At 32.5% G+C, this 23858-nt stretch overlaps 3 protein-coding genes across 6 annotated transcripts in view; 2 read left to right on the top strand and 1 right to left on the bottom strand.

Moving 5' to 3' along the window:
• The window catches only part of LOC111633910 (transmembrane protein 184C-like), a 30414-nt gene extending 29049 nt beyond the window's left edge, over positions 1 to 1365 (bottom strand). Inside the window, exon 1 of one of the 4 annotated variants that reach the window (XM_023378562.1) lies at positions 1123 to 1365. The gene's annotated coding sequence lies outside the window, so the exon portion shown is untranslated. Of the gene's footprint in view, positions 1 to 541; positions 948 to 972; positions 1060 to 1122 lie in introns of those variants that run through there. The other 3 variants (XM_023378561.1, XM_023378564.1, XM_023378563.1) reach the window with 3 other exon arrangements.
• A 290-nt stretch (positions 1366 to 1655) lies between these two features.
• On the top strand, positions 1656 to 12436 carry LOC111633909 (spartin-like). The gene is made up of 7 exons (XM_023378560.1): positions 1656 to 1786; positions 5757 to 6549; positions 6848 to 7018; positions 8154 to 8348; positions 8430 to 8591; positions 11328 to 11418; positions 11493 to 12436. Exons 2-7 carry the CDS (start codon positions 5760 to 5762, stop codon positions 11743 to 11745), a joined length of 1662 nt encoding a protein of 553 aa, XP_023234328.1. The 5' UTR covers positions 1656 to 1786; positions 5757 to 5759; the 3' UTR covers positions 11746 to 12436.
• A 5909-nt stretch (positions 12437 to 18345) lies between these two features.
• Positions 18346 to 23858, top strand: part of LOC111633913 (ELMO domain-containing protein 1-like) — a 32327-nt gene continuing 26814 nt past the window's right edge. The window contains exon 1 of the mRNA XM_023378569.1: positions 18346 to 18416. The gene's annotated coding sequence lies outside the window, so the exon portion shown is untranslated. The remainder of the gene's footprint in view (positions 18417 to 23858) is intronic.

Below are 23858 nucleotides of genomic sequence, written 5' to 3'. Positions count from 1 at the left end.
TGGCGCATGCGCCACGTTTTGGCCACCCCTGCAGTAGAGCATCGATTATCCGACTCAATTGGGGATTCGCGTTAGTCGGATAACCGAAAAAAAGGAAAAAAATATTTATTTTTATATATAAATTAAACCACAAATAAGAAATATGACAAAATAATAAAAGACAAAAAATAATAATAATAAACCCCAAACATCTGTATTTTCTGGATTCACAACTATGTACAGTACGTACCTACTTTTGCAAACCCCCATATACTACATACGAGCACTGCCAAATAAGCAGAGGGGCTTAGTTACTTCATATCCACTGCAGCTACAGTTCTGCACTACCTCCAATGCAATCATAGAAAACATTTTTCGAAATCGCTCATCTCGGCTTCAGATTTCGAACTGTAGTTAACCTGTTAGCAAAAGTGTCTCCCTTCATCCATCTTTTATATGTCTACACGATAGGCCCCCTTTTCTCCCCTCCCAAATGTAACAACTTCCCCAATACGGATAAGACCACCTACGACCAGAATAAAGAAACGACGAATAATCATACCAAAGCATTAGTGACAAAACCCATAATAGAAAAGTATCGTATAAGCATCGATATAGCATAACCAGACGAGGTTTCACGAGTCTGTCAACCGTAAAGACGAGAGTAGGGTTGCAAGAGAAATGTCCATAATCATCAAATCAAAGACTCCGTAGAAACGTAACGACGACCGGGTTTTAGTTCGATGGGACACGAGCTATCCGCCGAGGAGGACACTTTCCGGAGGATCTTCTACGAGGAAACTAGTCTCCATTTAGGTGTTAGAAACGCAAATTAAACTGGAAAATTCTACATTGCCACCTTGTTGGAAAGACACGAACGCAAACTCCATTTTTATATTTTAGTCTCTTAAGGCTTAAGTGATTAAATTAAATATATTTCATTTCAAGTGCGATTTAAAGTTTAAAACGTGTAATTTCAAAAACCATAATTACACAATTATTAACAGAATTCGTGAAAAATGTAGGATATACGAACAAAAATAATTGATTAAATAATAATTATTTAATCAATTATTACGTTTAACATACGTAATAATAAGTATTAATAACGTAATATACGTAACAAACAAAACTCGAACATACGTAATAATCAAAATTCAAATGCAATAAATTGATTGGTACAGAATAAAAGTCCCACACATACCTAAATTACGATTATAATATCATTATAAACAGCAAATTCGTCGACGTTTTTAAACAATTCTCATTCCATTCGACCATTTACGCTTCCATAACAAATTTAAAAAACAAAACCTGGAGACTTGACACAATTTACCAATCGGTCAGCTGAGCCGCCGACATTACGAAAATGATGCAAAAAATAAACAATCGCATTTAAACACGAAATTTTTATTAAAGATAAAATAAAATATTATTTTAAATTATAATTAAATATCATTTAAAAAAATTTAATAAAATAAAACGTAATTATTCGATTTACTACGCTATTAATTTTTAATGTTTCGTTGCTGTAAATTCTAATTAAGGCATTTTATCGGATAATTAATATAAACTATTACTTTTTATGTTAATTAATTAATTAATTTTTAATAAATTTTGCATTTTATTGTAAAATAATTAGGCGATATCGCCGGAAGGTGTTTCTAATGCGTCATCAGAATCACATGGTTCGGTTTACTCATCCCGTCGACGTCTAAAGATCTGTACGTGTGTCGGAATGGAGTTTTAATAAATCTCGAGCAAATACCTATAATTTTTAATTGCGTATAGATTTATAAGGTTAAAAGTAAGTCTACGTCTCTTATTTTTTACTAAATATTACGAAATTAAATTATAAACTTGTATTAATTTAAATCGCGGGAAGAGTGAAATCGACATATTTCGATGTAAACAAATATTTTTGAATTTACAATGAATTATTTGAAATATTTGTCTTGTAATCGACGAGTTTTCCTCAAGCCATCGCTTTATGGAGTCACTAAACGTGATTTTTTTTTTCCTCATACGATTTTCCTCCAGAAGAAGCTCGCTTTAAATAATTGTTTGTCAAAGTTTGAATTTAATGCCTTGTTATATTTGTGTTAATGTGGATAAAATGTTAGACTGGTTCTATAATTTGTCTTGAATACTCCCATTTTATTTACTCTTGTCACTAACCGAAAGGTATAGAACTGGCCGTAATAGTTGTAATTGTATCTCTAGTATTATATTGGATCGGGGCGCAATTAGGCTCTCTGCCCCGAGGCGGACTCCTCTTGTACTGGAGGTTGGGGACGTCGATGATGCCCGAAGAGTCCCTCTTGCGCATCTTTTCCTGGCGCTCCCTTACCCGACTCCGATAAATTTTTCAAATAATTATGCGCTCTCCGATTGCATCCCTATTATCTGGCACTTTGTGTGCTCCTAGTTGTTTCTCTTTATTAAATGTGTGAATATTTAATCGTTTGAAATTTTTGTATATTTAATTTAGTTTGCTTCGCCGTTGTCATTTGTTTTACGGATCGCCGATAATGAGTGCGGTATTGTATTTCGAGCGGGTGTGTGGATTGTGATTGTAATCGGTGTGTGCAGTTTGAATAAGATTTTTTCTTTTGTTTATATATTTTAGTACGTCGATGATTATATGACGTAACTGGATTTTGGATATTGGAAAAACATACCATAAATATAGAGAGTAACTTTGCAACAAAACTAAAAGAAATTTGTGCCAACCTGGTGGATAAAACCACCAGAGTTTGTGCCTTGCCAAATCCCCAACCGACTACCAGCTTGGAAAACTCTACGGGCCAACCATACAGAGTTTTCCCTGTTTTCTTCATGTTAGTAATGCCTAAGTGGGGGCCGGTTTCCCTTAAAAGACCTCTCGGGAGGCAGTTCTCCCTTGGTGGATCACCCACGTGTCGCATTACCTTAAATGAATAAAACCGAAACCAAAAGAAATTTGCACAAAACTTTCAAAAGCTTCCAAGTGAAGGAAAATGGAATTTGGTTTAATTTTTATGATTTTCATGATTATAATCATGCAAACAAAAAAAATTCAAATTCATGCAAATAAAGCCAAGCTATAAAATCTACTTTATGAAGCAGATTTTTAAGTTTCAGTTTAAAAATTTGTTTTATTTTTCGTTCTTATTTCATTTTTTAAAATTCTTTTATTAAAGAATTTGAATCTGAAAATTAATTATGGTTGTAATTCATGTGTCTACTCATAACAAAATACAATATATCAAAAATTTTGTAAACAAAAATAAACAGTATGATCATCATTAAAAGTGCAGTTGGTGTTTGTTTATCTGGTACCTAATAATCTTAAATGTCACTAATCTGGCACCCTGTTAAAAGTAACTAAGAATCCTACATCATATTATTTCATGAATCAGAATTTGTTTGGGTATGTGGTACACTAAAGATTGGTAAAAATCAAGGTAAAGGTGAGAATGTGGCTTTGACATGTCTTTTTCCACTTCTTTCATCTGACGTAGACTTTTTCTTTGGGCTGATTCGTGTGTACTCTTTCACCTCACAGACTATGGAATACTATGGAATCTTTTTAAAACTTTGGGCTGTCACGATAGGTTGTTCAACAGGTTTGAAGTTATTTACTATAAACTTTGCCTGGATCTCTGTTGGGGTCTAACACTGGCATCTCATTATAGTCTTCTTTCTTTTGCATTTTTATAAAAAACTTTTACATAAGAACAAGCAATTATTTATTGTGAAATTGTCACAATATCACTCTGCAATTTTTAATCATATTTTTAATTTATTTAATTTAAAATATATGCTCTCCACCTTAAATTTGTAGTGTCTTGCCCCTAGACGACATACTTTTCCTTTAATAATGGAGTGCACCAGTCATCTTTCGGGGAAAATTTTTAAATTGAAATAACACAACTTCTGGTTTGCATCAGAAGTTCTTATATAGTTAATTTGAACCACTTGCCTGTAAAGTTTTCATATTATGTCTTGTCTTTCCTCTATCTAACTCCATTCTTGAGATTAAGGAAAGATGGACGGACGGATGACAGTGGGAACCTATAAATCTACAATTTTTCAAATCGCAGCCCAATTAAGTAAAAATTTGAAAAATTAGCATGGAATTTTAAATTTTAAAAATGATTAGCACTGTCAGTGAAAAATAAATGTTCATATTAATTGCGGAAATGTTAAAATTAGGATGATGGACACGATTTATCTGGTCTAATTTAAATCTATTTTAAAACAATGTGATTTTATAATGTAAACAAACGATAAATAAGTCTTATTACACATGTACAACTTTAAAATTAACACAGTAAACACATCTGTGTAAGATTTAAGAAAGTCTGACACAAGTGAACGAACATAGAAATGAAACACGAGTGCCATTCGCTGAGTTTTCGTGTACATTTCTAGTATATACAAGTAACTTTCAGTTGATTCTTTACAAACAGCTGGCAAGGGATCTTGCACGACTTTTCTAGCACTTATAATATACAAAGGTAAAGTTGTGTGTAGTATCATCTGTTATGAGATTTTATTAAAAAATAATTTTTTATATTATTAATTAACATAAAAAGACTTAATTTTGAGGCTAGAGATATGTTTTTAAAAAATTGTAAATGCCGATAAAGAGAGAAATTTTCATTAAGTCTGACCTCAGACTTCTATATCCTCACTCCCTCAATCTTTAATTACTAAAATTTAATTGCATGTAGTGTTTTATATATACAAACAATCCTGCCAAATTTCAAATTTTTTGGTTCATGCATTCCTGAGATGTAATGCAAAATTATCTTCTAAATTATTAGTATTATAGTCATTTCTAGCCCGATAATATTCAGCTTTGGTTGGTGTCTAGCTTCATGCATTCCTGAGATATAATGCAAAATTGACATAAACACACACAATTTTGTAAAGGTTCTTTTACATTGGGTTCGTGGAATGTCAAAACGTCAAAAAATGCAAAAAAAAAAAAAAACTGGAGTCAAAATTTGAAAACCAATTTACATTTTTTATAGAGGTTGTAGTTCAAATAAAAGGTCATCTCTAGGTGAAGATTTATTTATTTATCTGTTTTTGGTGTCAATGGTGATTGAAACAGCAGATTGTGAAGACATATTTTTGTATTCTTTGTTACAATTTTATTACTTATCCTATCTTTTCCTGTTTGTGTTTTGTCATCAGATGGGTCAACAAACAAAGCTTTCTTTTATTTTTTCCTGTTTTCTACTTTTGACTACTTTTCCCCCTCTAGTTTTAACACCACTTATTACTAGATACCAATAGGATGTCTGAAAAATTACTGTACATTGAGAAATTTGTAATGACATTAAAGCTATATGTATAGGATTGCATACAAGATCCATAAGTTGTCTGTCCCGCATTTCCACACTAATAGATGACATGTTCTGGTTTTTGGAAGGCTTCTTTGCCAATTGCATAGTCTCTTGTGGAATCTGGCCACTAGACTTCACTCTACCAAGATTTTTGGACCTTTGAGGGACATTTTCTGCATTTGCTGTATGAGAAACTACAATATTGTATGTAAAACTTTACTTTTATTAAAACTCAAACCTTTTCCACTGCACAATAAATTTTCAGATACCCTATACTTCTTGGTCTTTTATCTGTTAACTGTAATTGATAGGTACTAGATTACTAAAGATTACTAAATTTTTTATAATTATTTAATAATTTAAAGTTTTCAATATATATCTGAACATTTTATGTCTTAACTAATTACATTTATTGTCATTCGACTGTTTTCTCCACAGAAAATGGAAGAACAGCTTTCAAAAACTACAACAGAAGAAGAACAAATAAAATTATTTCATACAAACCATGATGAAGCATATATGTATATATCACAAGGTTTGAGTTATGAAGAACAAGGACAAAATATTTTAGCAAAAGAAATGTATCAGAGAGGAATTCAAAAAATGGAAACCGCTTTGGCCATTCGTTGTGATCAACCGTATTGTACCGGGGAAAGATGGAACAAAATCAGAAATATGCAACATAAAATGAGATTAACATTACAGAAAGTAAATATTCAAGTTTCTACCATTGGAGATAATGCAGTTCCTGCGGCAACTAGCGAAACAAATAATAGCCACGGAAATAAAATATTAGATAGACCACCATCGTACGAAGAAGCTTGTGGCTATGCATCATTGGGATCTGCTTCATTTAATGGAAGTAATACGTGTAATTATCAAAAAGATGTAAATAGTAATAGTAAAGATTCACCGGTCGATTATAAGGAATTATCAAGCGAAGCAAGAATGGAACGATCCCACTCCATGGGTGCGGAAGAAATATTTTCCATTGCCGACGGAGTACAAATTTTTTTTATATCGCGAGAAGAATATGTCAGTGCTCCGTCGTATCCTTCTTCTCTTCATATATATAAATTTGTTGATGCTCAAGAGGCAGCTGCACAAAACAGTCCACAAGCTTGGTTACAAATTGGCGATTGGATTTATCCGTTAGATCCTGGAAAATCACCTGTTTTACACAGTGGTTATGGTGCCTTCATTTTTCCAGACGTTGCAGCAAATCAAACAGGTTTGTGCAATTTTTATTACAAAATTTCAATTCAATGTATTCAATATTATATACAATATGCTAATAATAATATTGCTTTATTAAAATTTTATAAGTTTAAGACATTTTAAGCTGGTATGGTAAATATTTTATATTAATATTGTATAATAATATCTTCTATGCTGTATTGTCTTCTTATAGTAAACAAAGATGGGTAAAGTAATAGTTTAAGGATTTTAGAATAAAATCAGTGATTAAAAATATTTCAATAGTTTGTCTTAAGTATAAAAATTTAATTAACACTAAAATTTTCTTTTAGGTTCTTCCATAGGTGTAATACTGCCATCAGAATTGGACCAATCGACTAAAGATTTATTTGAAGCAATATTAATTGAATTAACAGCATTGAAAAAAGAAAAATTTCTGTCTTTAAAAGAGATAGATGCTAAAGAGCGCGTGAGTTATAAAATTTCTCAGGGAATTGTTGCAGGTAACTTTGCATTATTAGTTTATTTCTGTTATTAAATTCCTCTAATTCAGTACAATGAACTAACTGATTAAATATGAAACGGTACTTACTGTTGCCAGTTACAAAAAATTGCTGGTTTAAATTAAAATGCATGTACACATATACAAGCACTCGCATACATACTAATCCTCAAAGAACTTTTGTATTATACATTTTAATACATTGTTATTGTTTTTTATACGTTTTATTTCAGGGAATGTAGAAACAACACTTATGCCAATAAAATAATGAATATATTGATTTTAAGCAAAAAGTTTTATTTTTCATTAGAAACCAAACATTATTGCACATTTTTAATAGATATAAATATAGTAGCATAGTAAAAAGTTGCTTTTATTTTTATAGAAGTCATCAAACTTTAATTTTGTATAAAATGTCTTTCAGATATAGTCTAGTCCATCTTCAGATCTTAATATATAAATTGATCAATGTAAATGTTTTAAAGAATACAAAGTTTTTAAACAAAAATGAAGAACAAAGTATTAACTCCCACTTGCACAATAACATATTGTGCAAGTGGGAGTTAAGCCAAATGCACATATACTTAAAAGGTTCACTCTGCATCACAAAGAGAAATTATTTCAGAAGTCTGATCTCTTTAAAGAAAAACAGAAGCTCTCTAAAGGAAAGCTGAGAGTTGTCAAGAAAAGGAGATCCCAGATGAGTCTCTGTGAGTAAAGATCTTCACTGTCAAAGAGGAATCTCTTCAGTAGATGCACAAAAGCAGCGGATCGAGGAGAAAAGTTTTAGTCAGCACAAATGTTTATGAAAGTTTACAAAAAGCAAAGAAATCCTTAGATCACTCACAAGTAAGCTAGGCAAAATGTCTTACTTTGTTTTAAACTAGGAGTTAACCTGCACTTAGAATGTTTGGAGATTGTCTTTTTTTACAAAGAACAGAGCATGCTTTAGAACAATTTTCAAATATTTAAGGACAATGCTTTAAGCTATCTAACAAGTATAGTGATATAACATGCACCCTAATTAAGACATAAATAAAATAAAAAAACAAATATATTTTCCTATAAACTATAATTATAATTAAGGAATTATTTTAGAGATTTTATTATGGAAAATAATAATCGGTCATTTATAGGAGCGGAGTTATTATCTGAGGGTTTATCAAAGGGTGTGGAATTGACAAATGATCTTATGAAGAAAGGTGCTTCAAAACTGAGAGAGAAAGTAAGCCCCGAAAGTAGACCTGTAGATATAGATCCTAGAGTTCAAAAAGGTCTTACCATTGCTAGAAATGTCTCGGGAACGGTTTTGACCGTCAGTGGCTTTTTAGGTAAATATTTATCCTATAATTTTTATAGTAATTTTGAATAATACAATTTTCAATAATTTTATTTAAAAATTTTAATTTTAGTTTCAAAACTTGGAAAACTAACTATTGCATTGGGTCACCAGTTAGCTCCTCATGTTAGAAAGCAAGGGGAAAGAGCAATGGCAGCTGTATTTAACACCGATGCCGTTGATTCACAGAAAAAAATGGATGATGTGATGATAGTGGCTGCTGGAGGACTGAAAGGTATGTTTACGTAATGTATAAGGCCTTTGATTATGTTTGTATTTTGTTTTAGAATTTTAGCTCTGCACCTTTTTTCTTAAGTATCCAACTAAACTGTAAAAATCAATAGTTTATTCCATAAATAACACTAGAATATAATTGAATATCTTCTAGCATCTCTTTATTTTAACATTAGTGTATCTTAATTTTTTTAAGGACCAGGTTTTAATCTCAAAATTAAACCGTAATTCCTCAATGTGTTGCATGAGTATAAATCTTTGTGATAAACTGCAAGTGAGTTAACTGAGTTTGGGTATTTAAAATTTATTCTGTAGATTAACAAAGTAACTAGATGGCTGACCAGTTCCAATTTTGATATGTTTAATTTTTATTTAGAATATTTATAGGAGATTTATCCTAATATTGTCGGAATATTTTTAAGAAAGATCTGCTCTTATAATATTGTACGGTGATTGTAAGTTTTTAGAATCAGTTTCACATTGTCAGAGTTAAATAAATCTTACTTTATAATGTGAAATAATAATTTTAATATATAATATTTATATTAAAATACTGTAGATAGAATTCATCAAAACTATTAATAATTCATCCCATGTTTTTGTTTATTCAATTTTTCCATCTTTGTCTTGTTTATTGTTTATCTCAATAATGCAACTGCACAGAAAAAATTTGTCAGCTGACAAGCCAAAGAAACATGTGCAACAAGCATAGCTTATTCTTTAGATTAGTGACAAGGTCAGATTATTTCACAGATAGTTATTCTGTGGTTTATACAGTAACACACGAAAATAGTAATAGTCATCCAATAGTCAAAATTGCTTTGTATTAGAAGTCAGCAATTTTTTTATTATTGGCAAAGATCTTTTGGATAATTAATCATCCAGCATCATCCAGCATCAGAATAAACTATAAAAATAATAATAATTAATATCAAACAAAAAATAGTTATTATTATCATCTAACATAACAATTTACAGATTTTAGATTGACCATACAGACATGATAAAAGAATGTTTTTCAAAAGAATATTCTTTTCAGAATTCAAAATCAAAATATAAAGAAAAGATTTGTTGAAATGAGTTGTAGATTGTTAAGTCTCTTTAAAAAGGGCATTTTGTTAGATGGACCATCTGATGAGACTTTGACTTGTAATATACTTGGCTGCAGAACAGCTGCTGGTTATAAAGTATTATTGCAATCACTGGCTTGTGATTGATTATTGACTAAAAGGAGGAAAGTAGATTTCCAGTTTTGACAACTACTGAAAACACAGACTGACTATGTAAGATTTTGCAGTTTAATGAGCTTAAGATTTTTTAATTCTTTCCTCCATGTAGGCACTTTTAAACCCATCATGTCCAGACCCACAGTGGAGGCAGTTGGATGCTGAGAGGCAGGGCCTAACAAATCTGGGAAAGATATCCTCTAAAAAATTCCTTGGGTTTTTCAACTGCTTGATTTGATTCTGGGTCCTTTATAGTGATAGGCTGATGCCTTAACTGCCTTGACCATCTGGCTGTCAGATGTTTATCATTTAGGCAAACAAACAAATTTGTGATGATGGCAATTACAATATGGATATCTCTCATACAAAAATTACTTTCTGTTCATAGTGAAAATGAGCAGTGTCTCAGTCTCACTGCTATACATGTATCCTATGCACGAAATTAATTGTGGCAATCCCTTTTTATAAGCGGCAGAAATTTTAATTAATGCAACTTTAACAACTGTCTTTATTTAACTTAGATATATTTTTCTTGGCAAATAAGGTGTTAGTGAATTATTCATTTTCATTTATTAAAATAAAAATATTTGTTATTAACCAAAAATTTGTTTTAGCGGGGGTGGTGATTGTTCAGATGAGTATCGAGGTACCACTATATTTGATGAACACATATTTGATATACGTGATAGCATCGAAGGCTTAATTAACCACGTTAATCAAGGGATACCTTTACTGCCTGATAGAACTGCCAAAACAGTGCTGAGATACTTATGCAGAAGCTACTTATAAGCACCCAGTTGATTAGTCACTCGGACAATGTAAAGACACACATTTGATCCAGTGTTCTGCAAGGTTGTGAAATGGGCAAACATCTATATCGGACTTGTGAACTGGTAGCAGGGAGATTGGGTGGATTTGTCATCTGGATGCAGATTTCACTGTGTATGGTATGAAAAAGCCTTCAATAGATTTCTATTCATTTGGGTGACATTCAACGCCCAAGTTTTATCTAGACAAGCAAACACCCAGATTGTGTGAAAGTGGCCTAAAGAACTCTTCAACCGCATGTGACTGTATAAATAGTTCCATTGCATAAATGTGCTACATTATATTCAAGCATTTCATTGCTAACTAATGAAGAAGTGTCTAATTTCCAAGTTATCTCTATACAGTCTGTCATACACAAAAAACATTTGTTTCTATCAGACCCTGTGTATAGTTATCAAACAAGTACTACACTGTATATGTTTAGTCATGTATTTTTTTCTCCCCCAAAGCAACAGTCATTAAAGTCTAACCCATACATCTTTATTCAAAGTAGTATATTATCATAATCTGGCAAATTAAAGAAAAAAAATACACGAATAAATTTTGCCGCCAGCCTGGCATGTTTTCGTGAAATATCAAATAAAATTTTTCTTTGATGAAGTCCATATTTTCTACAGATGTATACTACATGTATAAATTAATAATTCATAAAAATTTTGATTATTTATAATTTTTAAAAATAGGTTTTTCCACCATTTACATGGGCCTCGAATCTTCCGCAAGATCACTTGCTCGTTGCCTTACTAATGAAACTGTACAGACTGTCAATCACAAGTAAGTTTTGTTTATTTTGTTTGTTGCTTTATTCAATAATTGTAATTTAATTAATAATTTGAATACATTTACAGATATGGCAGTAGTGCAAGTGCCACGGTCGACAATACAATGAATGCGATAGGCAACATGGCACTGAGTGCATACAATATTAATTCTCTCGGCGTCAAGGCAATAGCTAAGAGAACGGCCAAGGATACTGGAAGGGCGGTACTCGAAGACTACATAGACGCCACCGATCCTGGTTCGGAATATCACAGACGGCATAATGGCGAACCTTCTAATTATCCAGAAAAATCCGATCCAGCAAATAAAAATTGTAAATAATTAAATTACCGAAATACTAAAATATTTTTGTATTAACAAAATTCTCAAAAATAGCGCATTTAAAAAATATTTAGAAGTTTGTTTAACATGTGCTTACAGCAATTTTTAAATTTTGAGTGAAGGCGATGTCTTTAAAAACATCCTTTTTATACCAATGCCTATATAATTATATAAACTTTATTTATATTCAACAAATATTCTTCCATTAATGAATTTATAATAACTCAATTGGTTTTATTCCTACATTTTATAATTTGCTATCTAATAATTAAAATAATTCATAAGTATTTCCTACTCTTGAAAATGGTAATTGAAATCCTTTGAATCAATAAAATACTTACATTAAACAATTTTTATTCAATTTAAAGCATGATCTAAAGAATAAAATTAAATAATATGTAGAATTTTATTAATTTCTTTCTAACAAGTAAGTTTAAAAAAAATAGAGATAATAGGTTTTAAGTATTAATATTGGATTGTCTAGAAAACTCATGCCGATTTTCCCCATTAAAAACTGTGAATATTTTTTATTTGCTTAATTAAATTTTAATTAATATTTTCTCTTCATTCTTACGATCCTCTTCTGTTTACCAAATACTATTAGAGAGATTGAGGCGCACGTTTTAAACATGTAAACGTGTACGTGTGACGTTCGGCGCCGCTTTCCCGTAAGCCTAAAAGTTTGACAATGGTGTTTGGAATGTCGAGCGTGATTCCACCGATTATCCAAACACCATTGTCAAACTTTTAGGCTTGCAGGAAAGCGGCGCCGAATGTCACACGTACACGTTTACATGTTTAAAACGTGCGCCTCAACCTCTCTATTATTTCTGTATTGTAACTTGTAATATTACTGAAATTTCCTGCAAATAATCCATGATTGCCTGCATTTAGTCTGTTTGAAAGCGGATTCAGGTCTGCTGTCAATTTTCAATTGCAGTTGTGAGCTCACCCAGTAGCTTTTCTATTGTATAACTTGCTATGTATGTCTTTAAAAATTATGAAAAAACCTTTTTGTATTGCACATATTCGTTCTAAGGTTGGTTATTATTATTAAACCCGCATATTATTAGACGCCACTACTTAAACTTAAAAACAAACTTTACCTTCTTTCTATGTAATGACTATCAAAGAATTATTTAGAAGCTGGCTGTCAATTTTAGCATACATTAATTCTCTACATTGAATAAGAAATGAGTAATTGACTATTGAATTCATGCCATTGGATATTGTAGAGTTTATGTACAGCTTTCTTAGTAAAAATGACGACGACGACATTAATGGCAATTACTTTTTTTACTCTGGTTTGGCAATCGTCCTTTCTAGAAACAGTTTTGACTGTAAGTAGTTTATCAAATATTAAATATACTACAGATATTTTTTTTTAATTGAATGTTTTTTAGTATGGCATTTATTATAGTCTATCTACAAAAGATGACTTACAAAATCATTCGTCTTAAACATCAAAGAGACTGGCCGACTTTCCGGTCAGTCTCCTTGATGTTTGAGATATGTGACTTGATAATTGTAATGGCAGTAGAAAGAAATGAATTTAGGGGATATGCGGGGCATACCTGCGTTCCCTTCTAAGGATATTTCCGGAGTAAAACCGGGTACCTCGGATAGTAAAATATTTTATAAGGTGCATTGTTTCCTTTCTTCATCCTTCCCTAAAGATTTCTGGATCCATTATTGCTAGTAGGCTATAAAGTCTTGCTATTTTCATTACTATAAAGTGAATTCTGAGGACTAAAATAATTGTATATGTTAAAAATAACTCTGTTAATTTGACCATACAATATATTTCCATTTAATTTTTGCCTGCAAGGTATTTCTTTCTGCCATTCTGTCTTATTAGGGGCTATAAAACACACAAAATGGTATAACTTTCTGGACAACATTGTATAAATTATTTTTATATAAAGAGCAGCTGAAAGTGTTTCAAAATGTTTTGTTTCTTCTTATGCAGTATTTGTGTGTTTAGTTTAATAATGCAGTTATTTTTAATCAGTTAAGTACTCAATTTGTGTTCTAAAGTTTTTTTTATAAAGATTTACTTTGAAAGAACTTATATTAGTTATTTGAATACTAAATTAGTTTGTAGTTTGTGTTTAAATACAATAGACACTCGCTAATGCATCCGTTCCTTATATTTGGCCATTCTTGCAGATTACTGAGAGTATATAGACCTAAAACCTGCTTAAAGCCAGTGAATGGTACGACCTATTCCCCCCTTTACTACTGATCATTTTTGGAAACAGGTAGGCAAATAATATGGCATGCAAAAATGCTATACAGGTCGATCTTTACTAATCTGTCATCACTGGAAGATGCCAGATTAGTGATTTTGCTAGAGCGGCTAGATTAGAATATACTTAACTTGATGCCAGCAGTGTGTATGCAGCAGGTAGACAAGTTGGTATGACGACCTGAAAAATTTGAAATTATGCTAGCCAAAATTAGTACCAGATTAGTGATGGTCAATATACTATTATATTTTACTACTGCAATACTGGAAGGTATGCAAAATAATTGAAAGGCCAAATTAGTGAGAGTTTGCTGTATCTATTTTTGCATTTATGTAGTAAAATTCAGTTATATGTAATTTCTGAATTAAAACCGAATATTATTATCTGTGATGAAATATAATAAATACGGCAATTTCGAGGAGAATAATTCTCGAAAGTGTCGAACGAAAACATTTCCTTCGTCGTTACAAAACTCAATCAATTTAATTACAAATTAGCAAATGTTTTTTGCTGGAAGTAATCAGATTTGATCATGTATTTGTCTGATTTATTTTTGTAATGTTAATTGTCTTAATTTTCTGAAAGTGTTTAATGAATTGTTTGAATTTTGACTCTTGGAAGGAAGGATTATGATAAATTTTAATTTAATAAATATTTTAAAAAGATTATTTTTTGTGTGTGAAATATGTTAATGAAGTCATTTAAGTTAAGAACTTTCTAAAATAGGTAATTTCTTTATTCATATGCCCACCAGTGGTCGAGTGGATAAAACCACCCCAGCACTGGTAGTTTCTCGGGAGTTCATGCCTTGCCAACGTGTTGTCCACGTGGAGTTTACTGGGCTTTCTTCGCACGTAAATAGGGGCCAGTTTTCCATAAAATCCTCCTGAAGCATCCCCATTGACAGATCACTCTGCTGACTTCAAACTTGCAGACTTCTTACTCTGTTGTATCCTTGCCCAATTTGCACAACCTTGGCGTTACGCAGTTATGGGGCATGGTTAAAAATTAAGACAGCGTAAGCACAATTAATCCAGATATTACAGGTTCCGACAAGTAAAAAAATTTTCAGAGTCTTACCACACAAATAAGCCACGTATTGATTATTGACCATTTGTGAGGTGCCATAACGAGCAAAAGATTTAATTAAACTAATATAGTAGGTTTAAAATTAATAAATACAAATGTATTCTGATCGTTTACGAGTTAATTATACTTTCTATTTGCAAAATTTCCTTAACCTTAACACAAAATAAGAAAAACGTGAATTTTTAATAAATTTGTGGGATTTCCCGGGTTAAAAAAACAACCGGGATCCCATTTGAGAAACCCTAGGATACACCCATATGCACCAACGGTTCCTATAAAGTTTGATTTTTCCTCGGCATCTACAGAGACGGCCAGTAATGCCTCAAAGACCACTAAAGTGAACGTTTTTGGCTAACGTAGATGATGATACCCATGATGAGCGGAGCGTGCAGCAGCAAGACGAAGCTCAAATACCCGACCCATCACATCTGATGATCAAGCTCATAGTGGCTTTTTTTTTACAAATTGCCACAATTAATTTTCCCTAAATTCACTAATCTAAAATGCAACAAAGTTAGAGGAGAAGGTGGTATTATGGAACCCCATTTTCATTATAGCGTGAACATCACACAGATTAATATGTACAGGTACCCCTAAGACTCTAGAACGGAATACATGCACCAGTGAACCTACAACTACACGATTTATATTTTAGAAATAATTAAATTCATTTACCATTTAAAACTTTCGAATTTCGAAAAACACAAATATTCTAATTCACTACGGACAACCATTTAACTGAAGTGAAACGGATTTTCCCCTTGCTATGGGTGTCTGCCTGGTGCAGTTCAGCCGCAATCCGCTACAGTTCGCCTTAATTATCAGTTTGAAATGGAGGAAGTTCCATAATACCACCTTCTCCCTATATCACTGTATAATATCTCTCTCTCACCGTTTAACCCGGAGAGGCGATAGCGGGAATTCTGTATATTTGACCTTGAAAAATAAATTAACACCGAAATTTTTTACTTTCTAAACAATACACAATCCCGACAGTTTATGCATTTTATTAAATTTACTAGCAGACCCCGCCACGCCTTGTTGTGGCTCAAAATGTATCTATTATAAATGTATAACACTTCCCCCTAGGAGAAAATTTTTCGAAAAATTTCTTCTTAGTGTACATTCTCTTGACGTACCCTATTAAAACGCGATCAAAAATGCAAAAACCCGCATCTAAAATAGTATAATAGAAGTGAAGTTATTCACAGTAAGCCTTAATCCTGTCTCTCTCCCCGGGGGGAATATCGAAAAATCCCTTCTTTGTGTACATTCTGTTGACGTACTCTATTAAAATGCAATCAAAAATGCAAAAAACCGCATCTAAAATAGTATAAATAGAAGCAGAGTTCTTTACAGTAAGCCTTCCCCGTAAGGCTTACCGTAAAGAACTGTCCATCTCCCATGTTTAACGGAATAATATACAGCCTATGTCCACCCTGAAGTTCCATTCTAAATATTGGTAAAAGAATTTTTGAAATAGGATGAGTAGTTTTGGAGATTACCTGCTGCATCCAAACTTACATACAAACATTACCTCTTTATTATATTAGTATAGATTACAAAATTTCCATCATTTTCATTTCTACTTATGGTATCTATCATTCGTAAAGTGATAAAAGGTTAGAGGAGAGTGTAGTTTTGTTGAACGTCCGAAGAGGGGAGGTGTTACGCATCACCGGACATTACAGCGAAAGTCGGGTGCGGTTTTGGTTTCGGTTTCGGTTTTTCGAAATCTTTAGGAACTTGTTTCAGTTTTTGAATCCTCTTCGTACAAGAAATATTGTCAAAGTAAGTTGAGCATTAAATGTGTGTACTTTATACGTACTTTGTTCTTTGTTACCCCCACCATTATTATACGTGCATTATCTGTTTCGCGATTAATTTGAATGTCATTTCTGAAATAATAATTTTAAGATAAAAATCGAAAACGTAATCAAGTCATCCTTTTAACTATAACGTGTGCCGGGCTGTGAATGGCTCAGGTACAGTATTTGTAAAATCTAAGTGACTCGTACAACATGGAATTCATATAAAACGGAATTATTAACAGTGTTATAGGGGGGGTCGACTGTACTTTCTATTTGCAAAATTTCCTTAACCTTAACACAAAATAAGAAAAGCGTGAATTTTTAAGAAATTTGTGGGATTTCCCGGGTTAAAAAAACAACCGGGATCCCGTTTGAGAAACCCTAGAATACACTCATATAAAATTGTGTATTTGTGACGAACAATCGCGTCTGTATTAGGTATTTCTTGCAGTTCACAAATTTCTGCCTTAAAATGTCATGGCGGAAGTATTGTACAGTACGTTCGATTCGCTCCAAAGATGGCGGCTTTTCTTCTTCTTCTTCTTTCTTTCTTATTAATATGGAAACTCTAGCCTATTGGCTTTTTCTCCGAATCACAGATGGCGGCTTGGTTCAATCTACTAGTTATATGTCGTTGGTTTTAAATGTCGCCGGAAAAGTTAAGCAACTCGTTGCTGGATTTTTTTTTTCTTTTTCACTACTTTATCATTTAGGTCTACTTCCTTTAATAGAGTTTATTAGTAAAATGGTAGTTTGCTACTCAAGATAAAAATAATTCAATTTTTATAGTAATATTTCATTTTGCATTTAAAATGGGAGATACCAGGAGGGAGGCAAAAGGAGCTTCACGGAGCAAAACGCGCAAGAACTTCATAAACCATGGATAGAAATAAAAATCAAAAGTACAGTATATCGATGGATTTCTTAATACAATGAATAATAACAGCAAGCGAGAATCCAATGACAAGAATCCGCATTGTGCCCTCTTCGTCTCTCCTCGACTTATAATCTCCAGAACTTAATACCATCGACGTCTTATATATTGAAATAATCGCGTCAAATTTCAAAATGGTCCACCATGCCACCATTTCTTTTAAAGTCTCTCCACCCCGTGGGCACTAAAACCAGCTTTTTATCGAGTCCATTATGGATTCGAGTGGGCCCAAATGGGATCGTCTTTTTATCAAGACGCCCCCTCGTTGTGACGGAAAATTTCGACCCGTTCGGATTCGATCTCGGGGTGGTCTCCCGCTTTTTCCGTTCAGACATACAGCCGTCCCGAAACGAAAGCCGAAACACAGACAGAATTTTGTATCCGTTTTTTTTTTTTTTTTTTTTTTTTTGACGTTTCTGGAATTAGAGAATTTTTAAAATGTGGATAAATAGAAAATTCCATCGATTACAATACTCTAACAGCCGGGAAAATAATAATGTATTGTGAATAATAAAAGTACTGTCGGAGTCGGAGACGCTAGATGGCGCTCGAGGATCGATGAGGGAATGTCGGCGATTTTAAAAACCGGTAAGCTTACGAATCTTTACAAATAAGTGTTTTTAAATACGAAAAATTAGACGAGAATGTCTTAGAAAAGGCTTTACCAACACCACCGCTCGGTATTGTACTTAGTGTTTACTAAAACACCGGTTAACGGGTGTGGCCCGTTGAATGAACGTGTTCCTTCTGTAATTAAAGGGTCGAGCCGATTTTCTGCTCCAGATTAAGAATACGACACCTAGCGGTTCCAGTAAGGTATTGATCCCTACCTTTGATATTCACACGGACTGGGAAGTATTGGCGTGTTTTTCACTATATATTTGGGTAATCTAATACTAATTATTAATAAGTCATGTATCTGGAGTCCCCGGAGGGTCTTAATTCACTGCACATATATGCACGCGGTGGCGAAATAAAACGTGGCAATACTTTCCGGTCCGTCCGATTAGCAAAGGGAAGGATCGATGCCTTACCGGAACCATTGGGTGTCCCTAATTGGAGCAGAAAATCGGCTCGATCCTTTGACGGGTGACACTCCTTGATAGATGATATATATACTGTATATATAAAGGTGTTAGGAAGCAGCAGTCTGTCATGGCCAAACCACTTTTTGCTTACAATGTTACAAATACAATTCTACGTGGGCTGTTTTTTTTTTCCAACTTTCGATGGTCCATAAAAAAAAGACACATGTAAATAACGAAATGAATCTATTATCAAAAGTTAGGTACAAACATGATTACTTTTTGACATAAACACCACAGAAATTGAAGTATTTGTCATATTGTGGATGAGCTTTTCCATCCTCTTGTCATAGAATGTTGCCGCCAGCGAATTTAGATGGCCTTAACAGTGTTGTTTTGAAGATCGTCATTAGTCTCAAAACTCTGCCATATTAGCCACGTATTCAGTTCGGGAAAGAGGTGGAAGTCTTCAGGCATTAAAGAGTTCCAAGCTGGGTGGAAGTCTGAAACGTGGAAGTCTTTACCACCTTTAAACATCCAGCGTATAGCCCCGATTTAGCACCTAGCGATTTCCACCTCTTTCCCAAACAGAAAAAGTGGCTCTAAAAACCTCTAAATTTTAAATTTGAAGGGACTAAAATTGGCTAGTTGGAGTAATGTAGAATTCTACCTACGTATATGGTAATAAAATAGGAAAATGTGCAGTCACATAATTGAACGTAGGGAATTGTAAAAAATTTGAAACAATAAAATTTTATACTGCATATTTACGTGAAGTGTCATTTTCAGCACTGACAATTATAAAATCAAAATGTCAGTTAACTTTGAAAACATTGAAGAATGCCCCACATTCCCACAGTACCAAATATTTGGCCAAGATTTAATTATTTTGTATACTGAAACAAGCACGTCCATCTCATTAGTATACAAATTTGCTTTTGTCTTTAATAAATGGTAAAATTAACATGTATATCAAAGAATTGTTTTATGATTTATTATCAGTAAGCGATATTGTTTGTATACTATTTTATATGTGTATATAATGAGGGTCATGAATGGAAAAAGTTTAAGAAGCCCCATTCTATATAATAATGTTTATTCGTACAAAACACATTGAGACCTTGCCGAGAAACACTTGTAAAGCTGGGACAACTGTTAATCAACAAGGAAATAAACTATTAACGAAAGAGAATAGGCTAAACTTATTTCTAACGGATTGTGATGAAAAATAATTCAGTTTCTAATAATTTTGCAAAACTTTTGTTTCTATAATTCTGCTTTTTGTACAACCAATGATGTTTCTGTAAGAATTTTTTAAAGAATACTTATAGCTTTATATTACACTGTAGTAAAGAATTAACAAGAGCTTATGTAAATATTTTAATCAGCTAAATAGTTGATTAAAAATATTACTTTTAATGATTATTTCTTTGTAATAAGTATAGCACGGCGCCAATTATCGTTCAGGTGTATCATCTATTAGTCGTTATGTACAAACATTATAAATTGCAATTATGTAATTCTATGTTTTAATAAATGAATCCCAGCTGATGCCATTCTTCCTCTTTCCCCTTCTATTACTATTCCCTAATTCTCCCTTTTCTCCTTATCCCATGTCCTTGACCCCTCCTTCCTTCCTTTCTCCTTCTAGGGCTATACCTCCGAGTAAGGCCTCACCCCCCTCTTACCAACTGTAATAAGTATAGGATGGGTGGCAAACCTATGGCACTTAAGGAGAAGTCATCTGACATGCAACGTATCATATGATTTTGATTTATCATCTGTCTTATTCAATTGTTCTTTTGGTTTATCATCAGATCATTCTTTTATCCAATCAGCTTTTTTATATTTATTGTAATTAAAGCATATTTGTTTAATTTCTTTAAATATTGTTATTCGAAGTCAAAAATGTTGGCACGCATAAACATGTTTAAAGCTAAGTATGCTTACTATATGGCATGTGGGATCAAAAAGGTTTGCCATCCCTGGTATAGGATATTGTTCTGCATCCAAATTTTCCTGAAACATCATTCAGTTTTTAGGATCCTTGTGCATTTGCAAATGATACTATACATTGGTAGTAATAATAGGTGTTGTTTTTGGAACATGGTATAGGAAGTAGCAGTGCGGACTCTGCACAATTATTTGTACGATCCTGCATGCATCTTACCTACCAGATAACAAATTAGAAAGGAAGGGGTGGTGATGAAGAATGATGAAGATGAGCACAAACCAGGCTGAGTTTTACTAAAGCACTTTCTTGTGCTCAAGTTTGTGAGAAAGTCTTTGTATATCACTGAAAGTGATAAAGCAAACATCATGAATCTCAAAAGTTTATTATTCAGTTTGAAAAGAAAAAGTGCTACTAAACAAATGAACTTTTCTTTAAAAAAATAATGCAGTAATTTATATACATATATGTCTCTGCATCAACCATTTGTCCTTGTGGTGTTTTATTTTTAGGGTAGCTTCTCACAAATAATTGAAACGTGACTATGAAATAACATAGGCACCATAACATAACACAATTTTACTATTCAAACACCCTACAAGAACTGGTCCTTGTCTCATCACAATCCTTTGTTTACTTACAAAATCCATTCTGGTCCTCTTTGGATCTTTCCCTTGGATCCTAACTAGCTTCATCCATTACATCCCTCTCTACTAGAAATGAACTATTTCCAACAGAAATGTATCAGGCTGGGTTTACAAAATACATACAATACATGGCTAAACTCTTATACATAGAAGAGTATTACAAATTGTATTGTGGATTTTTTTAAGCCTAAAATATTTGGCTTTTTTTAGTAACTTCATCACACAAGGAACTTTTATTGATATAGACTTTATTACTGGATGTGGATATGCATTTTGGGTCTTAATGATCCCTCTTCAGTCCTAATTTTTTATACAGATATTAGCTGATTANGGAAAAACATCTGGCAACATCAGAAGCAGAAGCGTCGAGATCTGGCAACATTGAAACAAGTTTCTAGAAGGATCATGTGTATAGACAGAAGGCAAGAAAAGAAAATTTACATACTTAAGTACTAATAGTTCACGAAAATAATAATTTTTGTGAACTGTTATTACTTAAGTATGTAAAAATTTATTACATTTCATATTGTAGGAGGGTTTTATCCAATTCTCGAACCGTGTCAGAGTGAAACCGTGCTATAACAGTACCGTGTTATATGGGGGTGGTACCAATTCTCGAACTGTGTTAGAGTGAATCCGTGCTATAGAAGTGCCGTGTTATACGGGGGTTACCTGTAATACCATTTAAATTATTTATCATTTTGTGTAAGCTTGAGAGAAATTTTGAATCCTGAAAATATTCTGCACTTGTTTTCATAAGTTGTATTGCACCACATTACTTCTTACTGCCTACAGACAGCTACACTTAGTCAAGCATATTGTCAGCAAAAAGTCAATAAGGCAGCCAAGGAAGCAAATTCCCCAACTTTTTGACAATTTTTAACGTAATCCCTGACATTCCGTGACTTTTTCTGAAAATTAATGAATATCCCTGACTTTCCAGGTACATAGGCACCCTGTATATTATATGAAAATTTATGCAAAACAGTTTCATGAAATCACAAGTAGATAATTATCCATCTTTACATCATCATCAATTAAATCAGATAAAGCGAACTAACATATAAGTTTTGTAAAATACATTTGTAGTTTTGTTTCTTTTAATAACTTTCAAATGTAATTTTCTCAGTCAGAAATTATCATAGGAGTTTAAATTTGTAACCAACACTTTAATGCAAGTTTTAAAATTAAAAAAAAAACTCTCTCTTTACTGGAGAACTCATTCACATTAGTACAAATAACAAAATAACAGTAAGCCGTCACTGGCAGTATTATTTATTTTTGGCTGTTCAAGCAACTATTGTAAGGATAAAAATTATATTTTACATTCCTTTCTTCCGTATACTGACAGTGGCTGCTCCAACAGCCAAAAACATTTGAGAAAATAAAGCACTGCCGATGAAGGCTTATTTTAACCCGAATGCTTTTGAACTTCCTTCACCGTCAGGGGTGCTAATTCGAAAATCCTGGAAATGTATACTGATTTTTTCCAAAAATGCAAGCTTTTCATTCCATAAATTCGAATTTAAAATGATTTGTTATTCTAAAATTTTAACCCCAATGATATAAAATAATAATGATTAATGAAAGCACTCAATTCGTTAATTGAATTTTGTGTTATTTCAATGTGTTGTAGCACCCGAAAATGGTTCAAGTTAATGTTATAATTTGTTGGCACAATTAGTACAGTATATTAAGTATAATAATAATAATATAATGATATAAGGTAAAATATAACATAACTATAATCACCGAATGTTTCAAAATATAAATTTTTTTCTTTTAGTTATGGTCGGAATTGCAACCAAATAATCCATTGGTCAATAGGATTTCAAAACAGTGGGGCGATATAGGATTTCAAGGAGACGACCCGAAGACCGATTTCCGAGGCATGGGTCTTCTAAGTCTGGAAAATTTATTGTGAGTATCAAAGTTTTGTTGGTAAGATTTTTAAGATAAACTAACATAAATAATAATGANCCAAAAAAAAAAATTGATTTCAATGGCAAGATTTAATTGTTTACTTTTATTAAATAATTTCTTAATAATAAATTGTTTATTGGCAGCCCACAAAGTAATATATAAAGTGAACATACAGTGTGTTTGGAGAAGCCGGAAGTATTTATGATGACTATCTAAGTCTGGAAAATTTATTGTGAGTATCAAAGTTTTGTTGGTAAGATTTTTAAGATAAACTAACATAAATAATAATGAAACGAAAATAACTCTAGAAACTAAACCTTTAATGTCCATTGTTTTAATGTTTTTGGCTAGTTTAACCTGTACTTAGAATCTGATAATGTCTATTAGCCAAAAACATGCTAACATTAATGCTAAAAATGCTAAAATTAAATGTTCTTTCAGTCTGTTTTAACATTTCATAACTTGAATAGGGCACTTAATTAAG

Source organism: Centruroides sculpturatus, unplaced genomic scaffold (assembly GCF_000671375.1).
Source record: "Centruroides sculpturatus isolate CEXI.00-Female unplaced genomic scaffold, Cexi_2.0 scaffold903, whole genome shotgun sequence".
Lineage (NCBI taxonomy): Eukaryota > Metazoa > Arthropoda > Arachnida > Scorpiones > Buthidae > Centruroides > Centruroides sculpturatus.
The sequence above is the reverse complement of the archived record's forward strand: the minus strand, read 5'-3'. Positions and strand labels throughout refer to the sequence as shown.